Below are 13756 nucleotides of genomic sequence, written 5' to 3' on the forward strand. Positions count from 1 at the left end.
CTTCGTTTGCATTTTATATCATTAAAAAACACTTTATCTACCGAGATGGTAGCATATCCTTCTTGGATTATATTCCCATGAATCCTTGGTGTCTTGATTCGGTCGATAGGATTAACGAGACCGATAGCCACCTTGATTGTGGAATTCCCCTTCGGAATGTGTAGCTCACACGATGTACAAGGTTCAGTGACATCATCCACAGGGAAGCGCAGTCCTGTATCCCCTTGATTTGGTATGTCCGTGGAAGCGCAGCTGCTTTTCAACTGAACAGATTGGCTAATGTTGATTTCTGACTCTGATGCCTGCTTGCATGCACTCACTGCTATTTGCATTTGCCTTCTGATTTCCTTCTGCATTCTCGCTTCAAGGTTTTTTTCCCGCTCCTATGCTTCACGCACCGCTTCCTCCAACCACTGGAGCCGCTGTGCCTCTTCTTCCTTCTTTCTCTAGCTGCTTCTGTAGGAAGGTCTATCCTGAGGGAATCCATGCTCCCACGAGACACTTCCTTTGCCTCTAGTTCGGCCACCGTGTTCAATAGTCCCGATGGCGTATGTCAGTTCATCCTTCTCTCTGTTGGGCCTGAACGCACCACTAGCAGTAGCTCTCTGAGCATAAAACAATCTTTCTGCTGCTTCTTGCAGTCTTGCGCCATAAACGCACTTCCCTGTCTCCTGGTCCAGTGTTCCCCATGAGCGAAAAACCAATTCTTTGCACGCTCTCCCCACTCGAGTGATTCTGGTGTGATACCCTTGGCAAGAAGGTCTGCTTCCATTTTGTTCCACTTCTTAATGGTAGTCGGGTAGCCACCTGATCCCAAGTTATGGTGGTATGTCTTCAATTGGGCATTACATTGGTTCTTCATCACCCGACTCACACCCTCTTCCGACGTCTTGTACTGTACAAACTCATCCCAATAGGGCTTCTGCTTTGAGATCGGGCCTGGGACAGTAAAATCTGGTGCTATGTTCTTCTTGACATACGTCGTGTATAGGTGTTTCTTCCAAGTCTGAAACTAGGTGGCCATCTTCTTCATTGCCTCTACATGCGATGACGCGACATCTCGACAAGTTTCGTGATTTTCGGACTTCGTTTGCATTTTATATAATTAAAAAACACTTTTTTAACAAGTTGGTGGTCATGTTTCGTGAAATAGATGTTCGAAATTTCACGAATGTCCCTGCACACGGCCTCAAAATACACTAAAAACATGAATACCATTTTTCGAATCGCTAAATTCTAATGTTTCATGCACCTGCAGTTCAAATTTACTTTTTCGAGAAAAATTCAAGTAAACATAAAAAATTAAAAAATATACCAAAAAGTCATAGAAAAGTTTCAAATTGGAACATGTGCTTCAAGGTACTGTATAAATGCCACAGAAAAAATTTGAAAACAAAAATAAAAAAAAATAAAAATATTTTGCCGAGTGTCGGAATTGGAACTTGGCAAAGAAACATCTTTGCCGAGTGACAGGCTTGCAGCACTCGACAAAGACAGCACGTTTGCCGAGTGCTAATGGCCAGCACTCGGCAAAGGATGACGGAGGGGCCACCGGCGTCGGCTGAGGTTTTTTGCCGAGGGTTATTCTTTGCCGAGTGTCTGACACTCGGCAAATAGGACGTTTGCCGACTGTCCCTCTTTGCCGAGTGTTTGACACTCGGCAAAGACGGCCTTTGCCGAGGGCCGGCTTTGCCGAGTGCGGCACTCGGCAAACTGCCTGTTTGCCGAGTGCCCGTGTTTCGACACTCGGCAAAGCGCCGAGCACTCGGCAAAGAGCGCGTCTCCCGTAGTGAATAATGGACTTGTCAAAACTAAGGTCACTTACTATCTTCGGTGATGCCATAATTAAATTGATGCCATCCGTTTCATGTGTTCACCTTTCTCCGTGTATAAGGTTGCAGTCTTGAGGAACTTACAAATTTGAGTTTCGTTGCACACATATTTCACCTGAGGTATCTAGGTGTAAGAAATACTGGATATGCTGGTGAGCTCCCATCAGAGATAGGGAAGCTACAGTTTTGCAGACATTAGACCTAGGTGAAAGATATATAGAAGAATTGCCATCGACTATTCTGGGGTTAAGACGACTGATGTTCCTGACTCTTAATTGGACTATATGTCTGCCAGATGGATTGAGGAATCTAACATCCTTAGAAATGCTGCGGTGTGCAGTTGTTGATTCTGCACACAGCGCCGAAGAGCTGGGCCATCTGACGCAACAGAGGATCCTCAATGTTAGTCTAAAATTTGACAAGGAAGCAGGAGATGATGAGGGCATTTGCAAATGTTTAGTGGAGTCCCTAGGCAAACTGCAAAAAATCCGACGTCTAGCAGTAGCCGCAACAGAGGATCCTCAATGAATCTTGAAGGCTCGGTGGAGTCCCTAGGCAACCTATCCTATCTTCGTATTCGTAACACTAGTTTGTTGCCCACATGGATTAATCCTGGATCGCTTCTCCTCCTATCATTTCTGGAGATAGAAGTGGCTCATCTGGTGCGAAGGGAGGACATCCAAGTCCTCGGGATGCTGCAGGCTCTTCGTTTTGTGAAAGTGGATGTGTCTGGTGACAACACACAAGTGCTAGGAAGGTTCATTGTTGGCCCTGCTGCCTTCCCATGTGCAAGAGTGTGCAGATTCTTTGGTTTTCAAACTGTGCCGTCTATGTTCCGACGAGGAGCTATGCCCAGGCTTGAAATTTTTTATTTCCGTATCTGCCCAGCGGATTTCTTCCAAGGTGAATTCACTACCGATGACCTGGCCTTGGACATCCTCCCGTCCCTTCGCACTGTGTCTGTTGGTCTTTATCGAGGAGAGAGAAAAAGATCGACGAACAAGAATTGTTCTTGAAAGTGGAACAGAATTTGAGGCAAACGGCGGATGGCCACCCCAACCACCCTTCCGTTAATATTTTTTGGCATTTTTTATTGGATTGGATTCTAGGTGTCGCTTACTAAATGCATGCACTACCGGAAACAGTACCTTTGCCGTGTGCCCTAGACACACGGCAAAGCCCAAAAAACACTCGGCAAACTCGGCAAAGGCTTTGCCGAGTGTAACACTCAGCAAACAACACTCGACATCTACGGTGCCGGCAAACGTCTCTTTGCCGAGTGTTTTTTTATCGGGCAGACTTTGCCGAGTGCTGAAACAGACGCTCGGCAAAAAAAAAGTAACATGACGGCACAGAAACGGTCATAGCGCATTTGCAAAGTGTCTAACGGCCTCGGCACTCGGCAAACATGCCCTTGTTTGCCGAGTGCCCCGGCCCTGACACTCGGCAAACATGTCTTCTTTTCCGAGTGTCACATCCTGGACACTCAGCAAAGACTGGCCCAGAATGAACAGATGTTGGCTTCTTTGCCGAGTGTCACAGGGCAGACACTCGGCAAAGATGGTCATTTTAGTGCCAGAATGTACAGATTTTGGCCACGTGTCCGCATACACAACACCAAGATTAGGCACATAAGATAGGCGATTTCCATTGATGACAACAAGAGGTTGACAGACATTGCAGAATGCAGATTGCTACACCATTCCTTCCACACGACCACAAACTAAAGGCTACCGAGTAGTGACTGTGGCACCACCTATCCGGTCGGCAGCCTAGGCGCGCTCGCCACGGATGCGGCAGGGAAGCTAGATGTCCTTAGGCATGATGGTGACGCGCTTGGCGTGGATGGTGCAGAGGTTGGTGTCCTCGTCCACGCTGTCACACTGTCGCAGGCCCCGCCGCCGATAGCCTGCCCGAATCCACCCACGCATCAGACACCGCCTCACCCCTCCGCCCCTCCACTCCCGCCCACCGGAGCCGCTCCCACCGACCTCCACGCCCACGCCGCTTGTCCCCGCGGCCCGCCGAACCTCTGCCGCTCCACTCCCGCGAGGCCGCCTGCCGGAGCCGCTCCCACCGCCCCCTGCACCTGCACCACTCGTCTCCGCGGCCCACCGGACCTCCGCCCTCCGCTCCTGCGACACAGCGAAGAGATAAGTGAGAGAGAGACAGTGGAGAGAGAGGGGGAGAAGAAAAAGATCTGCCAGAGACACACCGATGGGATAAGTGAGAGAGAGGGGGGGGAATGAGGTTGGACGGGCACTGTCGGATCGCGTGGGAATGGAGGGCTCCGATTGATTTGGCAGGCTCTCACACGGATCGCGATCCGTGGGTGGTGAATGGTAGCGAATTGCAGACCACCATCTTTGCCGAGCGGTACAGTCTAGGTTTGCCGAGTGCTAGATCATGGGCACTCGACAAACCCATTTTATTTATTTTTTTTCTATTTCAAACCCTAAACCACTGTGCGTGTGTGGGGCTGGGTTAGGGGATTTGTCGAGTGTCCCAGGTACGACACTCGTCAAACCCTATTTTTTTTATTTTCCTTCTTCTCCTTCTTTTGCATAACGTGTTTTTCTCAATTTGTTTCGATGTACTTTGAAAATACCTTGCTAAATTCACTCAACAATATGTACTTGATTTTTCTAGGAATATTATTCTATTATTTTATGCAGTTACAACTCAAATTTAATTTATATCAATTAAAATTCTATAATTGCAATTAATAAATTAAAATTATCAAACAGATCCAAAAATTTACCAAAATTTCACATGTAACAATCTATGTGCGAAACCTTCTCAATTTTTGACCACAGCCTCCACGTATGATATCATCAGATCTTGACAAATCTCATGATTTTCAGACTTCGTTTGCTTTTTTAGAATTTAAAAACCATTCGGCCACACGTTCATGGTCATGTTTCCTAAATAAGATGTTCGAAATTTCTTTTTATTTCCCCGGCAAGGCCTCACACTGGACTCAATAACATCAATATCATTTTTCTACTCATTTTATTCTATTGTTTGAATCACTTGTTGTTCGAATTTGACTTATAACAAAAAAATTCCTTGAAATGCAATAAATTAATTAAATATAGCAAACAGATTCAGAAATATACCAAATCTTAACATGGAGTACCACATGTTGTATGTGGAGAGTAGAAAAACTTTCAAGGTCAAAAGAGAAAAAAACTTATTTATTTGCTGAGTGCTAAAAAAAACACTCGGCAAACTTATTTCTTAGCCGAGTACAAAAAAAAAATACTCGGCAAAGTCCTAACAACCGGCACACTAACTGACGGATGTTCACATGACGGTGTGTTGCCGAGTGCCTATGTTTTACCGAGTATTTTTTTTAGCACTCGACAAAGAGTTTGTTTGCCGGGTGCCATTATTTTGCCGAGTGTGTTTTTTTACAGCACTTGGCAAATAGATTGTTTGGAGTGTCCAATATAATGCACTCGACAAATATTTTTGCACTCGAGAAATCTGCTATTTCCGGTAGTGATGTACGTACTCCGTCACTCCTTTTTTTGTACAGAATGCATGCATAATCTTCTACTGCTGTTAATTAGTGCACTCATGACTTGTTCCCTGCATGCATGTTTTTCGTATCGTAGCAGTTCTCGGCTTTTGAGTATAACCTGTATAATTGGTGCGAATTACATATTCTGCAGCGGGTCTTCTTTTGCAAGCTGTGCACGAGAACGGCTACCTACATTATACTGGGATGTAGTTAAAAACGTCGCCTGCGCTCATCTACAAGCAGCCGCCTCAGGGCCGGCCGGTGTCCTCCGTCCCACTGTCCCAGCCACGCTGCGTTGGTGTACACGGAGGAGTGGCACAAGCTGTGCGGTCAAGCAAGTGGTGGAGCTCCGTTCCTTTTCTCGTGTTTTTCCTTTAATGATGAGGTCATAAAATATTGTTGTCCCGCTGCAGTCAGCTTCACATGTGGAAATAGACTATAGATAGACGACATCATGTCACCACTGTTCACTTAGATCACGTAGAGTTTCAAATGTTTGCTTGAACGACTGACCCCATACAGCATGGATCCCCACCGGCCTGTGAAAGGCCTGCACCACTCAAGTCTTAGGCCCCCTTTGGCAGGGCTCTCGAAGGCTCCGGCTCCTTCTCAAATTCACTGTAGCGACAATGTAGCAGGAGCCGTTTCAGAAATCGAGACAAAAAATGAACTGGAGAGAGCCGGAGCCGGTGAAGCCATGATTTCGAGCTTCTCCAGAGCCGGAGCCGGTGAAGCCCTACCAAAGAGGGCCTTAGTGAGCAGTCCGGTACTCCACAGGACTAGTGAGCAGGTGTGCTCGCCGATTGCTCCTATGGGCCCGCGACTAGCAACTGAATCCGGGGCAGCAACACTAGTCCTGGTGGCCAGACCTTTGCCCAGAGCGACACGAGCATGTTCACATTCAAAATTTTCCCAAAGCAAAGTCCTATGAGCAACGGGGCCTTGTTGGTTTCGCTAAAATTTCGCTTATGATGAAATACTATGAGAGGAAAACACTGTTCAGACGAGAGGAAATGTATTTTCATGATGAGATGCTGGTGATTTCATTCAAGATATGAGCAAGGGTGAGGATAGATATTCCTTGCCATTTGTTGACAGCAAACAAGATTAGAGGAGATTGCATTTGAGTTGGAGGATCAAATACATGCAGAAAAAAAAAATCAAATTTTGCCGAATTTGGAACATATCTGCAAATTCCAAAAAAAAAAAACAGCCCATGCCGGTTTTGCCAAACAGGCCCACGTCAGTTTTTTTGCAGCGTTCCAGCACCGCTTGCAGAAAATGGCCCAGGCCGGTTTATGCCCCCAGTTTGCTAATATCTTTTTCATTTAGGGGTCGTTTAGATCCCTTTATTTTGGAGGAATTGAAATCTATATAATGGATTAGGCTATTTAGTTTGGAATTTGACATTCCATAACATTCTCAAGCTCACAAATAAGTCTTTCTCAAATTCATAGGGTGGGAGATGGAAATGAATTCTATAGATCACTATACTATAATTCTATTCTCCAACTTATAGCAAACTCTTCAACTCACTTTCCTATAATAGAAATGCAACATATAGGTATGTCCCTTGTATACCTAATAATAAATATACAAATATATTCTATATATACAACTATACTAACTTAATTAATCTGTATTAAAATTATAATTATTAGAATGAATTCAATTCCAAGGATTCAAACGGGCCAAATATAAAATTATATATATTCCTTTATATATCTCCTTGGCGAGTTGGATAGGTCCACATTTACTATTTTGGTGTATCGTAGGATCGAGTAAGGATATCAATTCCTGGCTTTGAGATATGCCAGCATTAATTAATGTGTCATTTACGCTAACAATTTCACAATATATAAACGAGCACAAGCATCAGGCCATTTGCATCCCGAAACACAAGAATAGTACTTGCGAGTGTTGATACGTTGAGGGCTGCTGCCATTTGCATCCTTCTCATGGTCACGTCTTGCACCCTCATGGCACCCACCTTGGAAGCAGGTATATACACACGAATGAAGCTAGTAACTCAAAGTGGCTACAGAATAAGTTATTTTGTAGTGCAAGCATGCAACCTAGATGTCATATCATACAATAATTCCCTATAAACAACACCTTTTCTCGTCGAGATTACACAAACCACCCTTCACATCGGCATGGTAGTATTAGTAAGTCAGCAGCATGATAAAAAAAACTGTGTTGGGCAGTGAATGTTAGTTCTGTAGTAGTTATAAAAGAGAGGGCTTATGACTAAAATATGTGTGTATTTAAAAATAAATAAATTTGTCTAAAATTACAAAATACATAAATTGTTGTACTGATATAGTTAAAATTGAATCGTCATTGACAACATATATGATTCATTAAGGGAATATTTTCCTTGATTGCTAAACTATGAAAATATATATTTATTACTCTTGTACTCATGAATGTATATTTAACCGGTATACATGGAGGCACGCAACAACATTTGTAATGGCAAAAACTGGTAATTTGTAAACATATGGCATAGTTATATACTTAATTAACTGGTCTAGATGAGAAGGTGATTTGTGCTTTAAGTGTTCCTATGATGCACGTTCGTTGCAGAATAAACATTCTGTGCGGCCGATTAACCTTTATGAGTGGTCTGCGAGACGCAGTGTCGGTAGTTCGCCTTCAATCTTGTAGTTCACCCTTATCACTTAACTTATGCAGAATTCATGTTTTTGTTCTAATTCAACTTTCTATGACGTTGACCAAGTTTATAGAAATATATGTTGATATCTCCAATACCAAATAAGTGTACTCTGCATTACTTATTACATGGTAGATTAAATGAAACTAATCTAGTGTTACATTTGTCTATAAATAGACTTAGTTAGAGTTAGAAAAGTATGACTACTTATCTCTATCTAATATTAAAGAGACAAGCGTTTCTTCCAACTTACTTTTTCATATTCCCATAATACCATAATACTCTTCATATGTTCTTTCCTATACTCGTAGGAGTAGAGTAGCATGTCTGAGACATGATACGAAGTCCAACCCCAAGATGAGTTGAACAGACACGTTTATACTACTAATAAACTTATAATTTGAAACCAATGGATACAAATCCAACTACCCTGTTTAGAACTCAAGATAGCGTAACTACCGCAACATATAAAAACGCACTGATAATTAATATAAAAGTGGGATAATTATTGATATTCAAAATCAAGCTGCACAATTGTTTACTGTTGAGATGCTTAAGGTTGGTGACGATAATCCAAGATATATGGGGGTTCCACTTCCATGGCTATTGACCTAAGCTAGGCCGCTCTGGATCCGTCATCCGTGGATCTGGTGCGCATCCGTCCATCCACCATGGCCGGCGGCAGCGGTGGCAACCGGAGCGCATGGAAGGCGGCCAGCATCGTGTTCCGCATCGCGACAGTCGCCCTGTCGCTGGCGTCAGCGATCATGACAGCGACCTCGACGCAGTGCATGTACCGGCAGGATGGCACCCCCGGCGGCACCGTCTCGTACAGCGATTACGGCTCCTTGAAGTAAGTAATTGCATGCCATGCATGCTTCCGTCCATCTCCGTTGTCCGGCCGTTCAGCATTAAGAAGACGCATGCCATGTCTGTCCTGTGTCTTGCTATGCATGCAGGTACTCAGCGCTCGCCAACCTGCCGACGGCGGTGCTTCAGGGCGTGGCCATCTATCTGGAGGTGGCAGGGCGGGAGAATGCGGCAAAGACCGTGGAGCTCATCGACAAGCTGGTGCTGGCCCTCACGTCGACGTCCGCACCGCTGCTGTTTGCCATCGACGATATCACGTCCTGCGGGCCAACTCGACCTCGCGCCGGCGGGAGCCGAGGGCAGCCCAGAGGCTTGACGAAGAAGCTCCACAAGGCGTCGTTCGTCAACCTTGGCACGTTAGCCTCGGGCGCCGGCGCCGGGTACACCACGAGAGTCGCGAAGATCGTCGCGGAAGCGCCACCAACGCCCCCATCTCCGCAACCACCTTCACCATCGCCACCATCACCTCCATCACAGCCGTCGCCGCCACCGCCGCTGCCAAGGTCACCACCACCATCGCCGCAGCCGCCATGCCCGCCACTGCCACCACGACCCCCACCTCTGCCACCGCCGTCGCCACCGCCACCACCACCACCACCACCATGCCCGTCAGCGCCGCCACCACCACCACCATGCCCGTCAGCGCCGCCACCACCACCACCATGCCCGCCAGCGCCGCCACCATGCTCGCCATGCTCGCCACTGCCACCCTGGTGTCTTATTGTGGTGTTTTTCATCTTGTTACTTTCCCGCCGTATTTCTCGACGTGAAGGTTGCTAATAATGCATATTTGCTTTCATGTTCGATTTCGTTATACCTGTTCAACGAGATGCAATGCAAGTACTAATATCTCGGAAAATGTTTTAATTTTTGGAGAGAGAAATATATTAAGGAAATGTAGTTCACGACACGACACACTAAAGCACTTTGTCCGATCCCCTGCGTGGCAGCGAGAGCGATCAGATCAGGCCAATCCAGCCCTCCGGTGGAGCTCACCTTTGACTCTGCCGTGTCCACTGGGGACAGTGCTGTCGTTTAATTTGATCTTATGGCCTGGACCGCTGGGCGAGATAAAAACAGAGGCTCTCTTATCTTATCTGATCTTGATGTCAAATTATTATTAACTTAATGCTTATCACGGTCGCTCAATCGTACTCCATCCGTCCCAAATTACAAGGAATTCTAGCTTTCTTGGAGAGTCAAAACATCTTAAATTTAACTAAATTTATATAATAAAGTAATAACATTTATAATACCAAATAAGTATTATTAGATTTTTATAGTACTGCCTCGGTTTCAAATTATAAGTGATTTCAACTTTCTTAGAGAGTCAAAGCATCTTAAATTTGACAAATAAAATAATAACATTTTCGATACCGAATAAGTATTATTGGATTATTCATTAATTATATTTACATATTATATCTATTTGATGCATAAATTTTTGTAAATTTTTTAATAATTTTAGTCAAATTTAAAATGCTTTGACTCTCTAAAAAAAATTAAAATGGCTTATAATTTGGAACACGGCAGAAAGACCGACCGAGCGATGCCACGTGCGTGATGGCGGGCAAGCAGGCGTGAGGAGGTGGCTGGCCAGGCGTGAGGAGGTGGCTGGCCAGGCGCGTGCTCACGTAAGAGGTGGGCCGATTGGTTGATGCGTGGCGTGCGGGCATAGAATATTATCCAACCTGGGCTTTTCCTATTTGGGCCGCACTCGCTCACGTGGTTCTGCTCCAGCCTTTACTTGCGCACTGTATTTGGTCTGTCTGTGCCGTTTCATCGTTCCGCTCCCGTTATCAGTTACGGCTCGTGTGATATTATAGTTATATCCATTTTTTTATTGTAGTAACAATCTTGTGCTTGTGGCGTCTGATGTCTAACCGGCGGTTGGCATTCTCCCTATAGTTGTAACTCTGTATTCTGGCTTATTTGTAAATTTGTTTAGTTCAGGTTGTAACTGATGTTTATTTTTCTCATGCCCCCTTTCTTTCTTCTTCAATAGAAATAGAAAGGGCCACCGCCACTCTGCCGCCTCGCCGAGACCTGATCGCCGTCTCGTGTGCATTCCAACTATGCCCCATTCGGCGGTTGCTCTTGTGTTAGGTCACGCAACCGCCTTGTTGTGGTGTATGCCGAGCAGTTCATCGTCGCTTTACCACGCTCGACCGCCTCGCCATTGTGCACGCCGTGCAGGTAAGGCCACCGTCATCGCAACATGCCCTAGCGATGGCTCGCCAGCGGGCGTTGTTTGGCGAGCCATGCCTATCTTCTAGCAATGATCCACTCTAGGGAAGTCTACGCCGGCACCTAAGGTTTTAAAATTTGTAGCCATTTTATATTTGCATAGTTTAGTAAGTTGGTATATTCTATTTTTGGATTTTGTAATTACTGTATAGTGTTTGCTCTAACTGAGTGCAATTTTTGTTTATGGTTTATTTATTCGGATGAGTACTGAAGAGCATGGTAGCCAGAAGTCTGGTTTGCAGAAGAAGCGAGCTAGGGTTGTTGATGACACAGATGGAGATGCAGATGTTGGTTCTAGGGATTCTGTTGTATGGTTGTTGGATATATTTGACACAGAATCCATGAAATTGATAATTGGAGGTGGCAAAGAAATCTGCATCAATGAGTTTGCTATTAGTTGTGTACTTGGTTTGCCCAGCGTGGGTTCTGATCCTCAAGAACTTGATGAGCAGACAGGAAATATTCATAGGAGTGAACTATCTGAGAGGTTGTATGGGTCTCATAAACCCAAAATTTCAATTGCTGATATTGAGAAGATGGTAAAGGATAAAAGGCTTGATGATGATCTTGTGCTGAGGTGTTTCTTCTTGATTGCGTTTTGTATCCTACTGATTCCTATATCAGGATTGGTGATGTGTTGTGGACTAAGGATGTTGCATATATTCATAATGTAAATTGGTGTAAAGCTTTGGTAGATCACATGAGGTTTTGTGGTAGAGTGTATAAGATTGATAAGAAGTCGGTGGAGAAACCGGGAGAGAGCCCTTCTATTTGTGGATGCACAATATTTCTTGAGGTTAGTTTCTTTCCCTGTTTTTTTCTCTGTGTTGGTGTGTGTAATTATGTTTGTTGTGTTTGTAGGTTAGTAATAACTCATGTTGAACCTGTGCAGTAGCTTATGTTGTAGCTAGTTTAGTTGTCTGTTGTGTACATGTTTATGTATATTTTCTATATATGAAAGTAAGTTTGTAACTAAATATTTTATTTTTTGTTTGTAGCTTCTATATGTTTACAATTTGAAGCATGGGTTTTACTTGAAACCTTTCAAGGTTCCCCATTGTTCCTATATAAATAACCAGGATATTGATAAAGTTTTTCGTTTAGACCTTAGAGGTGATGGATATGGTCCTAGCCAACGAAATGGGAACCATGAGGTTGGTATTTATGTAACTGTTCCCTTTTTTTGGTTGTAAACACATGGTAACTAAGTTCTAACTGAGTCATTTATTTATTTCTGAGACAAGGTAAAAATTGTTCTTGTCTCTATGTTTAACTTTCAACTGAGGAGTCAAGAGGGTACATGCTACCTACCTTGTCTGTGCCTGTACCTGGTGATTGTTTTGTTTCTCGTGGTGCTTCTCGTGTTGATGATCGTTATTCTGCAAGTTCACCTCCTCCTGCTAGTGCTACTTGTGCTGCATCTACTTCATGTTCGGATGATGGTTCTGCTGTCTGCACCCGTGGTGGTCCTCATCCTGTTAATTTGGATGGCCCTATAAATATTTGAGCACCCTAACTTATATAAGATATCAAATTTCCGCCAAGCACATGGAAAAGAGTTTGCAGGACTAGTATCGAAGGAAAAGGTGACATGATTGAGAAGGTTTTGAAGGAATATGATGAAAGGTGTGATTTTGGTCAGTTCTTCCTGAAGAAAGCTGATGATGTTTTGCTACCACTTGCAGTTCTGTATCATGATTTGACATACTCTGCATATAGCTTCCACGCCATTCTAACTTAAGCCATAGAGCAGCTCGGGTATCACTAGTACTATGAATGTTGAAGTCCGACCTCACATGGATTGCATGATCGTCTACATTTTGCTTTAGGAAGATAGCGCCTTTGTAGTGTCTCCATTTTGTTCAATCCTTGGTAGTCTGTGCGCTCGTTCTTGTGAGGCAAAAGAGACTGCACTAATTAATGTGTTGATATACCTAAATGATGCACTCAGATACATAATAGGGGATGTTAGCTACACGGACTATGTCATGGGTGTGCCCCATAAGAGTATAAGAGTGGGACTTTGGCTTGTAATGACTGCATCTCCGCCTAGTAACTTATCCAATTATGATGTATTCATATATATATCCGTTCAATTCCTCGACAGGGTCACGGAAACGGCGTGACATAATAGGACAAGCATCTTCACCAACTCCAGGGGCGCAGGGCTCCAAGGCTCACTCGTTAGCACCCCGAGCCAGGGCTCCTTCGCAGCCAAGGAGGCCTCGAGAAGGTTTACTCGGTGGATGCCGGAGCGCAGCAGACAACCCCTGATGGTCAAGTGTCAGGCAACATCAGCAACATTAGGCGTCTCCTGCTGCTCCTCTGACCCCCTACACGACGAAGCCGAGACCCATCCACGCCGTGGCAGCACCCTCCTGCACCTGGCGCACAAAGACCATAGACCAAAACCCCCAAACCAACTTGTTCCTGACCTTCCTCGGAATATAAGGGAAGGGTTGGCTCCCATAGAGGGATGAGGGCGAGAGATTAGACATCCAGAGGCCGATTTGATAGGAGAATAATTGGCCAGAGAGCAACCGAGAGGAACGGTAGTGAGTTCCTCCCCTGACAACCTAGCAAGACAGAGGGTCGGTCCCTTAC

At 44.7% G+C, this 13756-nt stretch overlaps 1 protein-coding gene across 1 annotated transcript; it reads left to right on the forward strand.

Moving 5' to 3' along the window:
• Window positions 1-8706: 8706 nt before the first annotated feature.
• Window positions 8707-9675, forward strand: LOC136503816 (CASP-like protein 1U1). Its single transcript, XM_066498774.1, has 3 exons — window positions 8707-8888; window positions 8995-9257; window positions 9383-9675. Exons 1-3 carry the CDS (start codon window positions 8707-8709, stop codon window positions 9673-9675), a joined length of 738 nt encoding a protein of 245 aa, XP_066354871.1.
• The last annotated feature ends 4081 nt before the right edge of the window (window positions 9676-13756 follow it).

The sequence above is a fragment of the Miscanthus floridulus genome, chromosome 14 (genome assembly GCF_019320115.1).
Source record: "Miscanthus floridulus cultivar M001 chromosome 14, ASM1932011v1, whole genome shotgun sequence".
Classification (NCBI taxonomy): Eukaryota; Viridiplantae; Streptophyta; class Magnoliopsida; order Poales; family Poaceae; genus Miscanthus; species Miscanthus floridulus.

Coding starts and splice junctions, on each gene's coding strand:
- LOC136503816 (XM_066498774.1), top strand. CDS start 8,707: ATGGCCGGCGGCAGCGGTGGCAACCGGAGCGCATGGAAGGCGGCCAGC. Junction 8,889..8,994: donor AGCGATTACGGCTCCTTGAA/GTAAGTAATTGC, acceptor CTATGCATGCAG/GTACTCAGCGCTCGCCAACC. Junction 9,258..9,382: donor GGCGTCGTTCGTCAACCTTG/GCACGTTAGCCT, acceptor CCTCCATCACAG/CCGTCGCCGCCACCGCCGCT.